Genomic DNA, 17,773 nt, shown 5'->3' with positions numbered 1-17,773 from the left:
GTGGAGATAGGCAACCTTCCAGAAAAAGAATTCAGAATCATGATAGTGAAGATGATCCAGGACCTCGGAAAAAGAATGGAGGCAAAGATTGAGAAGATGCAAGAAATGTTTAACAAAGACCTAGAAGAATTAAAGAACAAACAGATATGAACAAAACATCTGTATGTCTTCTTTAGAGAAATGTCTGTTTAGGTCTTCTGCCCAGTTTTGGATTGGATTGTTAGTTTGTTTTTGATATTGAGCTTCATGAGTTGCTTGTATATTTTGGAGATGAATCCTTTGTTGTTTTCTTCATTTGCAAGAATTTTCTCCCATCCTGAGGGTTGTCTTTTTGTTCTGTTTATGGTTTTCTTTGCTGTGCAAAAGCTTTTAAGTTTTATTAGGTCCCATTTGTTTAGTTTTGTTTTTATGCTCATTACTTTAGGAGGTGGGTCAAAAAAGATCTTGCTGTGATTTATGTCAAAGTGTGTTGTTCTTCCTATGTTTTCCTCTAAGAGTTTGATAGTGCCTGGCCTTACATTTAGGTCTTTAATCCACTTTGAGGGTTTTTTGTGTATGGTGTCAGGGAGTGTTCTAATTTCATTCTTTTACATGTAGCTGTCCAGTTGTCCCAGCACCACTTATTGAAGAGGCTGTCTTTGCTCCACTCTATATTCTAGCCTCCTCTGTCATACATTAGGTGACCATAGGTGCGTGGGTTTATCTCTGGGCTTTCTATCCTGTTCCATTAATCTGTACTTCTGTTTTTGTGTCAGTACCATACTGTCTTGATTACTGTAGTAAGATTTTTCAATACACACATGAGAAGCACACTTAATGATACATGAGAAGATGTTAGTAATATGAAATGAGAATAAGAAACCATAAGGAAAAAACCCAAGAGGAAATCTTCAGTGTAAAAGTGTAATTGTTGAAATAAAGAATCCATTCATGGGATAAAGAGTAGTTTGGGTACATGTGAAAAGCAAATTAGAGTTGGAAGATGAGATTGAGAAACTCTCCCAGAAAATAGTAGAAAAGAATAGAGAGGGCTTCCCTGGTGGCACAGTGGTTAAGAATCCGCCTGCCAATGCAGGGGACACGGGTCGAGCCCTGGTCCAGGAAGACCCCACATGCTTCAGAGCAACTAAGCCTGTGTGCCACAACTACTGAGCCTGCACTCTAGAGCCCAAGAGCCACAGCTACTGAGCCCGCGGGCCACAACTACTGAAGCCCGTGTGCCTAGAGCCCGTGCTCCGCAACAAGAGAAGCCACCGCAATGAGAAGCCCACACACCGCAACAAAGAGTAGCCCCTGGTCGCCACAACTAGAGAAAGCCCACGTGCAGCAACGAAGACCCAACACAGCCAAAAATAAATTTATTAAAAAAAAAGAAAAAGGAATATAGAGGGAGAACATACCAAAGAAAAGCCAATTGATATGGAGCATAAAATCATATCTAACATCTGGATGATAGACATCTGAGAATAAATGAGAAAAAAAGGGAAAAGAAAAAGCTGAAAAAAAATAAGGATAAATTTTCCAAAAATTAAAGAAATATCACAAAGTGATCTTTCACCTTACAAACATTTAAATGGTCTTTACTGGGCTTCCCTGGTGGCGCAGTGGTTGAGAGTCCTCCTGCCGATGCAGGGGACACGGGTTCGTGCCCTGGTTCGGGAAGATCCCACATGCCGCGGAGCGGCTGGGCCCGTAAGCCATGGCTGCTGAGCCTGCGCGTCTGGAGTCCGTGCTCCGCAACGGGAGAGGCCACAACAGTGAGAAGCCCACGTACCGCAAAAAACAAAACAAAACAAAAAATGGTCTTTACTAAGGGCCAGGCATTGTGCTGATGCTTCACAAATACTACTTCAATTGGTCCTCATTACATTCCTTGAGATAGTTACTATTATTTATTTTCACCAGTTCACAGACCTTGAATATTTTTGTATTTCTAATATCCATCATGCCGATTTGTAAACCACTAATCTCACTAATAAAAATGCATTTGTGACCTTCACTGTGGTAATTAGCAACATTTCAGGTGTTGACGGAGATGTGACAACTGGAGCCCTTGTAGTGGCCGTCCCTGGAAAATAGTCACCACCCATGGACAGATCATCCTCCATTAGGGCAACCAGCACTGCTAAAGGACAAGTTTAAAGGGACCATGCATACTATTACTGACATACTGCCTAACCTGTGGTATTGAAGGAAATTACAGGCATAAAACAAGGTCTTTAAATTTTGAGTTTGCTAATTTCATTTGCATACAGCTTACATTTATTATACAAGAAGGTACACGTGTTTTCCCCATTCTTAACCAAAGCTGAGAATTATGCTTAAAATTCAGGAAATTTGAATCTTATCACTTACTTATTTTTTTGATGCACGAACCAGGCATATAAAGAATTCTTCTTTAATCTCGGCATGGTTTGTTTTATTCTTGAATTTAATCTGCATTTAATCTAAGAAAAAGAAAAGCATGTATGCATTATATATTCGATACGTTTAAAACACATATGATATCCCCTCAATTAGAAAGTCACACATATGGATCAGCATTTCCAAAGTCTTGAATCCACAAACATAAAATCTCCAATACTGTGCAATTTTATCAATCCTGTGAAACATGCATTTTAGCTCAAGAAATAGAGAAAAACATTTTTTGTGTGTTCAATAAAATTTAAGCTTAGCTCAAGCACAGGACTCTTTAAAGATTACCCACTTGCTAGACAGGACCCAGGAAGCCAAACAAAACCCATTTCAAACCAATTTTACATCATCATAGTGACTTATGATATTTCCATCCTGAAGTATTCTCTGCAGAATAAATGAGAGAATTGGGAAAGCTAAGAGATGTGACCCTCAGCATTTCATAGAGCAGATTTCATGGATGAAAACTGGAAATCACTGGAGAGTAACACATTGCCAAGTAGATGGCCAAGTTAACAAGCAGTAATACTACGTCCACGTGAGACAGGCAGAAATGTGCCACCGGCCCCTAAATTCCGGGCAAGGAGAGAAATTTGAAAAGAAATAGAAAACACATTTTTTTTTTTCAAAAACACACCAGTTTGGGCATAAATGTTGATTCTGAGTTTTGGGCTTGGGGCCCAGCCACCTGTGAATCCCATACCTTTGGGACATACCAGCTCATGCACAGTGGGAGTAGGAAGCCCAAAGCTTGGAGGTACCGCCTGTGTTCCAGGGGCGAGGTGGACCCGAGACCCAGGGTGGCCATGGCACAGCCGGGGTCTTGGGCCCCCTCCCTGCAAGCCCTAGACCCACTTACCTGCAGGCAAGGCTGCTTTAGCAAAGGCAGAGGCGCTGCCTCTCGGAAGGGGCTGCGGGGCAGTGGGGAGCATTTTGTGAGTCGGGTACAGCCTTTCCTAGGCGGGATCAAACTTTCCTCAAGATCCTGGCAGCTGTTCTCTCTCCCGCTGCCTTTCAGGATAATGCCTTTTTCCTTCTTTCTTTTCCATTCTTTCTTATTTTTAATTTCCCCAAATCAAATCCGTTAAGTGAAATCTCGGCCCAGTTCCTGGCCAGCCACAAAGTTACCGCTAGTTGGTCCTACATCGGCCTAGTGCCCCCTCCCCCTCCAGGTCCCATGTCCCATGTCCCAATGCCCTGATGGTGACGGGGCTCTGCAGAGTCAGCGGGAGGGAAGAGGAGCGTTAATCAGGGCCCCGCACAGCGGAGCACAAGGCAAACCTTCCTGCCTACGGGGTCCGAACACCCCCTTCCTGTGCCTCCTCCCCACACCCTCCAGCTGTGCCTCTAAAACGTTATACTCTTCTCACAATGTGAGGGTGACAGGGCCACAGGAGCCGACATAAACGGCAGAGGATGGGATGGGACGTCCTTGGCAGAGGCCTCCACCCTAGGTCTTTACCTGGTGCTGCTAGCAAGCCAACACTAGAATAACAACTCCGTGTCCATAGCAACACTAAACAACAGATTCCAGGTGGTCCCGAGATGTACCAGAGTGGGGAATACAATGAACTTGGTTCCAGGCTGCAAGGGCTTAAAAACAGACACTGTTCTCCTTAAGGACAGGGGTGGGGTATGAAGGTCAAAGAGCCCAGGATAATCTTCCCAGGGCGGACTGTCTCCCCTGTTACTTTTTCTTTTGCATCTAATGGAGGGGATGCTTGTTACATATTCTCATTCTAAAAAAGGTTACATTGAGCGTTTGGCTTCCCCTATGGGCTGGAGAGAATGACCAGAGGGCTGAATATTTTCTGGCTAATATTAACTTTAAGTAAAAGAAGCAAGGTTGATACAGGAATGAGGAGGAAACAAAATCATTTTACTCAAGGTATCAATTCATAGGATTGAGAAGAAACAATCAAGTATTAGTTGTAAATTAAAAACACACCCATTTTCCTGAGTAAATCTGAAAGGTGTAAACTAATACAAAACAAATGAAAACAAATATGGAAAAAAACGTTTTTAAATTTCAACTTTTTTTTTTTTTTTGGCCGCACCGCGGCTTGCAGGATCTTAGTTCCCTGACCAGGGATTGAACCCCAGCCACGGCACTGAAGCGCTGAGTCCCAACCACTGGACCATCGGGGAATTCCCCCCAAAAAGTTTTTAAAACATAGGTGAAACATTAGAATTTTTGTATGGAAATTACAATATAAAAATTACCCCCAAAAGAGGAATAAAATACCAGTTGCACATCTCTGTTGGTACATGTGATGAAGCTGAATCAATGGTCACTTGAAGACATGGAAAAAAGATTAAAGCCATATTTACTTAGTATTATGTCTGTAAAGCACTTGGCAAGTTACAGAAATGAATAAAACATGGTCACTGACTTCAGTGTCAGGTTGATGACCTCAAGGCCAGACCATTCTGAAATATGCCCAGAGCATCCTACTTTCTGTGAGGAAGACCTGCCCTCAAGAAACCTAGTTTACCAGAGCCTTATCTGACCTTGGGGAAGGGCGGTAAGATAACCCCAGCCCCCTCCAGCCTTCCTGTCTCAGATAAGAGGACGGAAAAAAGACTCAGAAACTCTTCAGAAGAGCACAGCCCTTGTTTCTTTATCTGTTTTACATTTTTGTTGAGAACTGGACTTCTAATATAATGTAAGTAGAAATCAGATTTTTCCCTTTCTCCAGGGTCTACTGTTGTTTTTTGTTTGTTAAGTGACCTTTCTGAACTCTATTCTGTGTACAGCATGACTACTGAAGTCAGCTTGCTCAGCATAATGGTCAGCCATTGATTACAGAGTCCCTCAGGTGCCCGGAACCGCCGAATCGCCCAGTGGTTACCATTCAAGACAGAGACAATGGCTTCTGGCCCCATCTTGCCTCTCTCCCTCGGCTCCTTGTGCTCGGGCCTCTGGCACCAGCTCTTCCCCTCTCTGCCGTCCACCCCTCCTCTATACCCTCACGTCTCCCACACTAACTCTCCTGGCTAACTTCCCTTTTCCTCGTAAACTCTCCCCCCTCCCGTTTTCCTCTCAACTTTTCAGAACCTGTCCCTTTAAAATTAAGCCTACTGAGGATCCAGAGACTAAACCCTTCATTTCTTCTAGTCTCTGAGCTAAAGCTGAACTTGGAGCCATCGTCACAGATTTTTCCCAAAGTAACGGAAGAGCCTCACAGACTTGCTGAGGAATTTAATATTGATACTCAACTTATCAGCCTGCTTTCTCTGACTTGTAGCAGCTAGTCCATATGCTGGTCGGCAAAGGCCAGCCCCAACACTGAATAAAGACTGCTAATTGGGAAAACCCTAAAAGGTACCGAGAAATACAACTGGAAAAGCCTTACCGAACCAGGTTTCTTTGCCCAACACGCAGCAAGCCACCAAATGCTGAGACGCTGAAGTTTGTAGCAGCGAAGGGGTTTACTCACAAGGCAGCCAAGCGAGAAGACAGGAGAACAAGTCTGAAATCCACCTCCTCAACGGCCCGGGAGCTAGGGGTATTTATGGGATAAAACTAAGGCGTGGGGAACACGGGGAAAGCTAACTGGAGATAAGCAAAACGTGAGGTGATCTTCTTTCTGCGGAGATACACCTAACCTACCGGCTTCTTCCCAGTACGCATGCTCAGAATACTGGTATTATCACGCTCTGATGACGTTTCCTGCCTTCCGATGTCACAAGGTCACCGAGCATGCTCAGTTGGAGGGTCGGTGGTCTTAACCAGTCTTAACCAGCTGGAGCTCAAACTGGACACAGCTGACTCCAAGCTCCTGAAAAACAACTCAGGCAAACCTCTTATTGTTTAGGCTACTCGAGGACCTGCACGTTTTTGTAAAAACAATTAAAGGGAACTTGATCATTACGGGTGTAATGGATCTAACGGATGATTACCTTCAGTTTCAAAACCAGCCTGCTAATTTATATGATCAGGCTCAACGATCGCTAGGTGGCTTCATAGGGCAATTTCTAGGGCTTTTCCAAAGCCTGTTGATTGGAACACAATTCAGCCTTGCACACAAAAATCTGATGAGCCTGTTCATGAGTATTACGGTCAATTTCAGATTATTTTAAATGAAAATTCTGATCTTCCTTCACATGTTGATTCCACTCAGGTAGCTTTTAACTCTATATTTATTTACAGGCTAAACCAGGACCTTTTCCTTCTAGTAAAAAGGACCAGGATGAAATGGGAAACTATGTCCACTCCAAATTTAGTTAATCTAGCTCTCTTGAATGCTAGATGAGTCACCTAAAAGGAAGACCACCAAAATGCTTAATCTTCAACTCCAGCAATTGAAAAGCAAAACCCTCCTCGTTTCTGTTATTATTGCAGAGACACTGGAAAAGAGACTTGGAAATGTAAGCTCTTCAGGCACCTGCAGCCCTCTAACCAGCCTTTGAACAGGCTCTCAATTCTCAATGAGGGAGCTCTGAGGAACTACAGGGGCCTTTCCCAATCCTCTCTCTAACTGGCTTGGAGAAACATTTCTCCAGATTGGGGCTGAATCTCTGCCAGTCCTAACTGACATCAGATTCACACTCTTGGTTATCAACCCCACTACTATAAAGTAGCCCCTGCCTTGGAGTACTAGAACAGTTCAAACAGTAGGGACTTCTAATGAACCTCAAGATGCTTCTGTCTCTGAACCTATTTCCTTTTGTTTAGGCCCTTTGAGAGACACACACCCTTCTCTCCTTAGTTCCTTCACCCCTAGAGTATCATGCCAGAATTTCCTTCTCTCAGACGGGGGGAATAATTCTTTTTTTTTTTTTTTTTCTTTTTTGGCCACACTGTGGCTGGTGGGATCTGAGTTCCCCGACCAGGGATCAAACCCAGGTCCACGGCAGGGAAAGCCCGAGTCTTAACCACAGGACCACCAGGGAATTCTGGGGGGAAAAATTCTAGAATTTAACAGTAGGCATCAAAGCAGCCAATCAGATGAATTAAATGACCCTGTGACATATTTTATTTGCTCTGTCTACAGCTGATCCTGGAAACACTAATCATTTGTCCCTATTGAATCAGCTACCACCCTCCTTACAGGCAAAATCTCCACTGATATTGACAAAATTCACAGTGCACCTCCCATGAAGATTCAGATAGACCCCTCAAAACCTCTTCCCAGAATTAATCAAGAGCGTAGAAGTAAAGAAGCCCTTCAAGGCATAAAGCCCATAATAGAAGATTACAGGCTCAAGGTCTCATTATCCCTTTACTAATCCCTGTAATACTCCTATTGCCCCTGTGAGGAAACCTAAGGGTGAGGGTGGGGGTTTTTCTAGGACTTCTGAACAAGAAACAACATTGTTATCCCTAAACACCCTATTGTTCTTTTTTCTGCGGTACAAGGGCTTCTCACTGCTGTGGCCTCTCCCGTTGCGGGGCAAAGGCTCTGGACGCGCAGGCTCAGTGGCCATGGCTCACGGGCCCAGCCACTCAGCGGCATGTGGGATCTTCCCGGACCGGGGCACGAACTTGCGTCCCCTGCATCGGCAGGAGGACTCTCACCCACTGCGCCACCAGGGAAGCCCCACCCTGTTCTTCTTAACCCTCATATATTGCTAACATCCATTTCTACAGGAAGCACATTCTTTACTGAAATTGATTTATACAGTGCATTCTTTAGTATTCCAGTTGATGAAACTAGCCAATACCTTTTCCCCCTCACTTGGGAAGAAAAAAAAATTCACCTGCACAGTAATATTTCAGAGTTTACTGAGACCTCTGCTTACTTCTTACAAATCCTGAAGGCTGATCTTGATGATAAAAAAATTCCCTAGAGGTTCCACTTTGTTGCAATATGTGGATGATCTGCTTCTCTGCTCTCCTTCTCAAGCCCCTTCACAGGAAGACAGCAGCCACCTGCTAAAGCTTTTAGCCTTAAAGGGACATAAGGTCAGCAAGGAAAATTACAGTTTGCCCAAACCCACTTTAGATATTTAGGGCATCTACTATCAGAACAAGGGCTACACCCAGATCCAGATAGATTTCATGATGTCCTAAGTTGCCTCAAACCCCAAACTAAAAGCACCAAAGCTAGTTGGTTATTGCTAAAATTAGATTCCGAATTTCCTTCTTATAGCCTAACCTCTTTAGTATGTTTGACTAAATAATAACAACCCTGACCCAATTTTATGGGAAAAACCATATAACATAGCCTTTAAGGCGTTATAGGAGAGTTTGATGAACCCATCTGCCCTTGGGCACCCCAATGATCAGATTGCCTTTGTCCTTTTTTGTATAAGAAAAGTAATGCAATGCCCTTGGGGTACTCACTCAAAAACACAGGGCCCACCACTTACCCATAGGCTATGATAGCCAGCAACTGGACCCTGTGACACTGGCATACCCCCTCTTGCCTTACAGCCACTGCCCTTTTGGTTAAGACCACTGAGAATATCATTGTGAGATCCCCTTTAACCACTTTGGCACCTCATGCAGTAAAAGCCCTCCTGAATTCTCATCATACTCAACATTTCTCAGTCAGTCGCTCACTTCCTATGAAGTCCTTTCATTAACTCTCCTCACGTGACCCTTTTACATTGTAGTAAACTTAACCCTGCTGCTGTTCTCCCCTCCGTCCCCGACACAGTCCCTCCTGACTGCTTAATGCTGATGGATCACCTCCTGACTCCTCGTGATGATCTGCAGGCAATTCCTTTGGGTAACACTGACTTCTCATGGCTCACTGATGGTTCTTATTTAAACGGTGACAATGGCAAATATTGTGCTGAGTATGCTAGTGCAACTCCTTCTGATATGGTTGAGGCAGCACACTTACCTATGGCTATGTTGACCCAAGAGGCTGAACTATATGCTCTTACACAGGCCTGCACTTTAGCCAAGAGCAAAACTGCCAATATTTATACTGATAGTAAATATGCTTTCAGAACAGCTCATGATTTCAAAATGTCGTGTAAGCAATGTGATTTCCTTAACTCCAGTGCAAATAAAAGCCCCCTATGTTTAGGAATTATTGGGTGCAATAATTTTACTTGCTTGCTCTAGCTATCATTAAGATTCCAGGGCATTCTAAACTCGACTTTCTGGAAGCTAAAGGAAATCTTTTTTTTTTTTTTGTAGTCTGTGTGCATTCTTTTTTGTTTTTATATATATTTTTTCTGCTTTATAACAAATTTAATCAGTTATACATATACATATGTTCCCATATCCCCTCCCTTTTGCGTCTCCCTCCCACCCTCCCTATCCCACCCCTCCAGGCGGTCACAAAGCACCGAGCTGATCTACCTGTGCCATTCAGCTGCTTCCCACTAGCTATCTACCTTACGTTTGGTAGTGTATATATGTCCGTGCCGCTCTTTCGCTTTGTCACAGCTTACCCTTCCCCCTCCCCATATCCTCAAGTCCATTCTCTAGTAGGTCTGTGTCTTTATTCCTGTCTTACCCCTATGTTCTTCATGACATTTTTTTCCTTAAATTCCATATATATGTGTCAGCATACAGTATTTGTCTTTCTCTTTCTGACTTACTTCACTCTGTATGACAGACTCTAGGTCCATCCACCTCATTACAAATAGCTCAATTTCGTTTCTTTTTATGGCTGAGTAATATTCCATTGTATATATGTGCTACATCTTCTTTATCCATTCATCCGATGATGGACACGTAGGTTGTTTCCATCTCCGGGCTATTGTAAATAGGGCTGCTATGAACATTTTGGTACATGACTCTTTTTGAATTATGGTTTTCTCAGGGTATATGCCCAGTAGTGGGATTGCTGGGTCATATGGTAGTTCTATTTGTAGTTTTTTAAGGAACCTCCATACCGTTCTCCATAGTGGCTGTACCAATTCACATTCCCACCAGCAGTGCAAGAGTGTTCCCTTTTTTCCACAACCTCTCCAGCATTTATTGTTTCTAGATTTTTTGATGATGGCCATTCTGACTGGTGTGACATGATATCTCATTGTAGTTTTGATTTGCATTTCTCTAATGAGTAAAGATGTTGAGCATCCTTTCATGTGTTTCTTGGCAGTCTGTATATCTTCTGTGGAGAAATGTCTATTTAGCTCTTCTGCCCATTTTTGGATTGGGCTGTTTGTTCTTTTGTTATTGAGCTGCATGAGCTGCTTATAAATTTTGGAGATTAATCCTTTGTCCGTTGCTTCATTTGCAAATATTTTCTCCCATTCTGAGGGTTGTCTTTTGGTCTTGTTTATGGTTTCCTTTGCTGTGCAAAAGCTTTTAAGTTTCATTAGGTCCCATGTGTTTATTTTTGTCTTTATTTCCATTTCTCTAGGAGGTGGATCAAAAAGGATATTGCTGTGATTTATGTCATAGAGTGTTCTGCCTATGTTTTCCTCTAACAGTTTGATAGTGTCTTGCATTACATTTAGTTCTTTAATCCATTTTGAGCTTATTTTTGTGTATGGTGTTAGGGAGTGATCTAATCTCATACTTTTACATGTCCCTGTCCAGTTTTCCCAGCACCACTTACTGAAGAGGCTGTCCTTTCTCCACTGTACATTCCTGCCTCCTTTATCAAAGATAAGGTGACCATATGTGCGTGGGCTTATCTCTGGGCTTCCTATCCTGTTCCATTGATCTATCTTTCTGTTTTTGGGCCAGTACCATACTGTCTTGATTACTGTAGCTTTGTAGTATAGTCTGAAGTCAGGGAGCCTGATTCCTCCAGCTCCGTTTTTCGTTCTCAAGATTGCTTTGGCTATTCGGGGTCTTTTGTTTTTCCAAACAAATTTTGAATTTTTTTGTTCTAATTCTGTGAAAAATGCCATGCCAGTGGTAGTTTGATAGAGATTGCCTTGAATCTGTAGATTGCTTTGGGTAGTAGAGTCATTTTCAGAATATTGATTCTTCCAATCTAGGAATATGGTATATCTCTCCTTCTATTTGTATCATCTTTAATTTCTTTCATCAGTGTCTTAAAATTTTCTGCATACAGGTCTTTTGTCCCCTTAGGTAGGTTTATTCCTAGATATTTTATTCTTTTTGTTGCAGTGGTAAATGGGAGTGTTTTCTTGATTTCACTTTCTTTTTTTTCATCATTAGTATACAGGAATGCCAGAGATTTCTGTGCATTAATTTTGTATCCTGCTACTTTACCAAATTCATTTATTAGCTCTAGTAGTTTTCTGGTAGAATCTTTAGGATTCTCTATGTATAGAATCATGTCATCTGCAAACCGTGACAGCTTTACTTCTTCTTTTCCAATTTGGATTCCTTTTATTTCCTTTTCTTCTCTGATTGCTGTGACTAAAACTTCCAAAACTAGGTTGAATAAGAGTGGTGAGAGTGGGCAGCCTTGTCTTCTTCCTGATCTTAGTGGAAATGGTTTCAATTTTTCACCATTGAGGACGACGTTGGCTGTGGGTTTGTCATATATGGCCTTTATTATGTTGAGGAAAGTTCCCTCTATGCCTACTTTCTGCAGGGGTTTTGTCATAAATGGGTGTTGAATTTTGTCGAAAGCTTTCTCTGCATCTATTGAGATGATCATATGGTTTTTCTCCTTCAATTTGTTAATATGGTGTATCACGTTGATTGATTTGCGTATATTGAAGAATCCTTGCATTCCTGGGATAAACCCCACTTGATCATGGTGTGTGATCCTTTTAATGTGCTGTTGGATTCTGTTTGCTAGTATTTTGTTGAGGATTTTTGCATCTATGTTCATCAGTGATATTGGTCTGTAGTTTTCTTTTTTTTGTGACATCTTTGTCTGGTTTGGGTATCAGGGTGATGGTGGCCTCATAGAATGAGTTTGGGAGTGTTCCTCCCTCTGCTGGATTTTGGAAGAGTTTGAGAAGGATAGGTGTTAGCTCTTCTCTAAATGTTTGATAGAATTCACCTGTGAAGCCATCTAGTCCTGGGCTTTTGTTTGTTGGAAGATTTGTAATCACAGTTTCAATTTCAGTGGTTGTGATTGGTCTGTTTATATTTTCTGTTTCTTCCTGGTTCGGTCTCGGAAGGTTTTGCTTTTCTAAGAATTTGTCCATTTCTTCCAGGTTGTCCATTTTTTTGGCATAGAGTTGCTTCTAGTAATCTCTCATGATCCTATGTATTTCTGCAGTGTCAGTTGTTACTTCTCCTTTTTCATTTCTAATTCTGTTCATTTGAGTCCTCTCCCCTTTTTTCTTGATGAGTCTGGCTAATGGTTTATCAATTTTGTTTATCTTCTCAGAAAACCAGCTTTTAGTTTTATTGATCTTTGCTATCATTTCCTTTATTTCTTTTTCATTTATTTCTGATCTGATCTTTATGATTTCTTTCCTTCTGCTAACTTTGGGGTTTTTTTTGTTCCTCTTTCTCTAATTACTTTAGGTGTATGGTTAGGTTGTTTGTTTGAGATGTTTCTTGTTTCTTGAGGTAGGATTGTATTGCTAAAAACTTCGCTCTTAGAACTGCCTTTGCTGCATTCCATGGGTTCTGTGTCATTGTGTTTTCATTGTCATTTGCTTCTAGGTATTTTTTGATTTCCTCTTTGATTCTTTCAGTGATCTCTTGGTTATTTAGTAGCATATTGTTTGTCCTCCATGTGTTTTTATTTTTTACAGTTTTTTTCCTGTAATTGATACCTAGTCTCATAGCATTGTGGTCGGAAAAGATACTTGATATGGTTTCAATATTCTTAAATTTACCAAGGCTTGATTTGTGACCCAAGATATGATCTATCCTGGAAAATATTCCATGAGCACTTGAGAAGAAAGTGTATTCTACTGTTTTTGGATGGAATGTCTTATAAATATCAGTTAAATCCTTCTTGTTTATTAATGTGTCATTTAAAACTTGTGTTTCCTTATTTATTTTCATTTTGGATGATCTGTCCATTGGTGAAAGTGGGGTGTTGAAGTCCCCTACTATGATTGTGTTACTGTCGATTTCCCCTTTTATGGCTGTTAGCATTTGCCTTATGTATTGAGGTGCTCCTATGTTGGGTGCATAAATATTTTACCATTGTTATATCTTCTTCTTGGATTCATCCCTTGATCATTATGTAGTGTCCTTCTTTGTCTCTTCTAATAGTCTTTATTTTAAAGTCTATTTTGTCTGATATGAGAATTGCTACTCCAGCTTTCTTTTGATTTCCATTTGCATGGAATATCTTTTTCCATCCCCTCACTTTCAGTCTGTATGTGGCCCTAGGTATGAAGTGGCTCTCTTGTAGACAGCATATATATGGGTCTTGTTTTTGTATCTATTCAGCTGGTGTGTGTCTTTTGTTTGGAGCATTTAATCCATTTACATTTAAGGTAATTATTGATATATACGTTCCTATTACCATTTTCTTAATTGTTTTGGGTTTGTTTTTGTAGGTTTTTTCCTTCTCTTGTGCTTCCTGCCTAGAGAAGTTCCTTTAGCATTTGTTGTAGAGCTGGTTTGGTGGTGCTGAATTCTCCTAACTTTTGCTTGTCTGTAAAGGTTTTAATTTCTCAGTCGAATCTAAATGAGATCCTTGCTGGGTAGAGTAATCTTGGTTGCAGGTTTTTCTCCTTCATCACTTTCAATATGTCCTGCCACTCCCTTCTGGCTTGCAGAGTTTCTGCTAAGAGATCAGCTGTTAACCTTATGGGGATTCCCTTGTATGTTATTTGTTGCTTTTCCCTTGCTGCTTTTAATATTTTTTCTTTGTATTTAATTTTTGATAGTTTGATTAGTATGTGTCTAGGAGTGTTTCTCCTTGGATTTATCCTGTATGGGACTCTCTGTGCTTCCTGGACTTGACTATCTCCTTTCCCATGTTATGGAAGTTTTCAACTATAATCTCTGCAAATATTTTCTCAGACACTTTCTTTTTCTCTTCTTCTTCTGGGACCTCTATAATTCAAATGTTGGTGCATTTAATGTTTTCCCAGAAGTTTCTGAGACTGTCCTCAATTCTTTTCATTCTTTTTTCTTTATCCTGCTCTGCAGTAGTTATTTCCACTATTTTATCTTCCAGGTCACTTATCCGTTGTTCTGCCTCAGGTATTCTGCTATTGATTCCTTCTAGAGAATTTTTCTTTTCCTTTATTGTGTTGTTCATCATTGTTTGCTCTTTAGTTCTTCTAGGTCCGTGTTAAGCGTTTCTTGTATTTTCTCCATTCTCTTTCGAAGATTTTGGATCATCTTTCCTATCATTACTCTGAATTCTTTTTCAGGTAGACTGCCTATTTCCTCTTCATTTGTTTGGTCTGGTGGGTTTTTACCTTGCTCCTTCATCTGCTGCATATTTCTCTGTCTTCTCATTTCATTTAACTTACTGTGATTGGGGTTTCCTTTTTGCAGGCTGAAGGTTCGTACTTCCCGTTGTTTTTGGTGTCTGCCCCCAGTGGGTAAGGTTGGTTCAGTGGCTTGTGTAGGCTTCCTGATAGAGGGGACTAGTGCCTGTTCTGATGGGTGGGGCTGGATCTTGTCTTTCTGGTGGGCAGGGCTGTGTCCAATGGTGTGTTTTGTGGTGTCTGAACTTATGATTTTAGGCAGCCTCTCTGCTAATGGGTGGGGTTGTGTTCCTGTCTTGCTAGTTGTTTGGCAGAGGGTGTCCAGCTCTGTAGCTTGCTGGTCGTTGAGTGGAGCTGGGTCTTAGCGTTGAGATGGAGATCTCTGGAAGAGCTCTTGCCAATTGATATTACATGGAGCTGGGAGGTCTCTGGTGGTCCAGTGTCCTGAACTTGGCTCTCCCACCTCAGAGGCTCAGGTCTGATACCCAGCCAGAGCACCAAGACCCTGTCAGTCACATGGCTCAGAAGAAAAGAGACGGAAAAACAAAAGAAGGAAAAATAATAAATAAAATAAAATAGTTAAAATAAAATTAAAAAGTAATAAAAAGAGAGCAACCAAACCAATAAACAAATCCACCAATGATAACAAGCACTACAAACTATACTAAGATAAAAATCAGAAACAAGTCAGTGTCACACAGCAAACCCCAAGTCCACAGTTGCTCCCGAAGTCCACTGCCTCAATTTTGGGATGATTCGTTGTTTATTCAGGTATTCCACAGATGCAGGGTACCTCAAATTGATTGTGGAGATTTAATCCGCTGCTCCTGAGGCTGCTGGGAGACATTTCCCTTTCTCTTCTTTGTTCGCACAGCTCCTTGGGTTCAGCTTTGGATTTGGACCCGCCTCTGCCTGTAGGTTGCCCTCAGGCATCTGTTCACGCCCAGACAGGACAGGTTTAAAGCAGCGCTGATTAGGGGACTCTGGCTCACTCGTGCTGGGGGGAGGGAGGGGTACGGTAGTTGTAATTGGAATGTGGGGTGAGCCTGTGGCGGCAGAGGCCAGCGTGACGTTGCAGCAGCCTGAGGTGTGCTGTGTTCTCCTGGGGAAGTTGTCCCTGGATCACGGGATCCTGGCAGTGGTGGGCTGCACAGGCTCCTGGGGTGGGTGTGGATAGTGACCTGCGCTTGCACACAATTCTTGGTGGCTGCAGCAGCAGCGTTAGCATTTCATGCCCATCTCTGGTGTTCGAGCCGATAGCCACGGCTTGTGCCTGTCTCTGGAGCTCGTTTAGGCGGTGCTCTGCCTTCTGTGGGCAGACAGGGAAGGGATCCCATCTCCTCGCGCACCCCGAAACAATGGTCTCTTGCATCTCCGGCAGGTCCAGACTTTTCCCCCGACTCCCTCCCGGTTAGCTGTGGTGCACTAGTCCCCTTCAGGCTGTGTCCACGCAGCCAACCCCAGTCCTCTCCCTGGGGTCTGACCTCTGAAGCCCGAGCCTCAGCTCCCAGCCCCCAGCCCCCGCCTGCCCCGGCAGGTGAGCTGACAAGCCTCTCGGGCTGCTGAGTGCTGGTCGGCGCTGGTCGGCACCGATCCTCTGTGCAGGAATCTCTCCGCTTTGCTCTCTGCACGCCTGTTGCTGTGCCCTCTGTGGCTCGGAAGCTCCCCCCACCCCAAGCCCCACCGTGAAGGGGCTTCCTAGTGTGTGGAAACCTTTCCTCCTTCACGGCTCCCTCCCAGAGGTGCAGGTCCCGTCCCTATTCTTTTGTCTCTGTTTTTTCTTTTGCCCTACCGAGGTACGCGGGGAGTTTCTTGCCTTTTGGGAGGTCTGAGGTCTTCTGCCAGCGTTCAGTATGTGTTCTGTAGGAGGTGTTCTACATGTAGATGTATTTCTGATGTATCTGTGGGGAGCAAGGTGATCTCCGCATGTTACTCCTCCGCCATCTTGAAGGTTCCCCCCCACCACCAAAACTTTTTTACTGGAATAACATTTGTTCATTTACTCTGGGTCCATTTTAGGGGAGTATACAGACATTACTTTCCCTGTAGGATATCACCAACCAATGGGGAAATCTCCTATAAATCATCTTGCAATAAGCTTAAACTTAGTAATAAATCTTGATGGTGTTTTGAGAGCAGTGAGAAGTGTACTTCTTTCTAGTTTATCCTGATTAACTGCTTGACACAACTGTATCAATGTTTGGCTCACGGGTGGTTACTTTTTTCTTAAATACATCCCTTTAGTATTCTGGACCTATTCTGGGGATAGTCAAGCTCCTAGGCTTAACTGTTACGTTTAATAACTTTGCTTTTTCATGGCAAAGGAAGAATCAGAGCTGTGGGACATTAATATATTAAAATACTTAAGAGAAAGTTGAAAAAGATGCAGCCTGGGTTTCAGTGGCCTCTGTTCTCACTCCTCATGGTAGGGCGTTGGCATGCTGCTGGGGGCCTGCTGGTTCTTGGGGGGGCAGGCCTCTGGAGGACGGGGCAGGACGGCCCCAGAGACCAGCCTAAATCTGACCCTCACGAGGGCTGCCCCTTGTCCTGGAGTCATGAGGGACAGCCCTAGGCTACCACACAGAACCTGTGCTCTTAGACAGTTTGACAGTTGCCCCAGAGAACTGTGTTCCTCAGCTTTAGTGTTTGTATTTGCACCTACCTGCAGCCACTACTACGTTGACCTCTGGAAATATCACATCAGCTGTTCTTGAGACAAAACACTGTTTGCTCATTTTCTTCTCTAGGCCCTGTCCCTTTGATGTTAAGTGGTGGATTTGGTGGAATCTGCCTCTGGCTTGTTGATTACCCAGCGGATTGTATCAAATCCAGAATTCAAGTTCTCTCCATGTCTGGAAAACAGGCAGGATTTATTGGAACTTTTATAAGCATCGTGAAAAATGAAGGTGAGTCTGCCAATTGCTGAAACAGAGGAGGTACGTATAGAGAGTGGTCATTTGGCTGCTAGTCTTGTCGAAGTTGATCAGATGGGTAATCGCTCTCTTCCACCGCCTCACTTTTCTAACAGTGTATGTAATTCACATTTGTGGATTTGTTTCCAGACCCCTTTCTTTAGCTTACTTCATTATTCTCAAGAATGTTTATTTATTTTTTGCTGTGTTGAGTCTTTGTTGCTGCGCGCTGGCTTTCTCTAGTTGCAGCGAGC

The 17,773-nt window shown here is 42.8% G+C and overlaps 1 protein-coding gene across 1 annotated transcript in view; it reads right to left on the bottom strand.

Moving 5' to 3' along the window:
- Nucleotides 1–17,164, bottom strand: part of LOC307064924 (phosphatidylinositol 3,4,5-trisphosphate 3-phosphatase TPTE2-like) — a gene marked incomplete at both ends in the record, with an annotated part of 90,162 nt that extends 72,998 nt beyond the window's left edge. Inside the window, one exon of the mRNA XM_079721631.1 lies at nucleotides 17,025–17,164. Within this exon, the coding sequence (XP_079577757.1) occupies nucleotides 17,025–17,164 (140 nt within the window). The remainder of the gene's footprint in view (nucleotides 1–17,024) is intronic.
- Nucleotides 17,165–17,773: the final 609 nt, after the last annotated feature.

Source organism: Hyperoodon ampullatus (assembly GCF_949752795.1).
Source record: "Hyperoodon ampullatus genome assembly, chromosome: 16".
Lineage (NCBI taxonomy): Eukaryota > Metazoa > Chordata > Mammalia > Artiodactyla > Ziphiidae > Hyperoodon > Hyperoodon ampullatus.
This window is presented reverse-complemented; position numbering and strand designations above follow the sequence as displayed.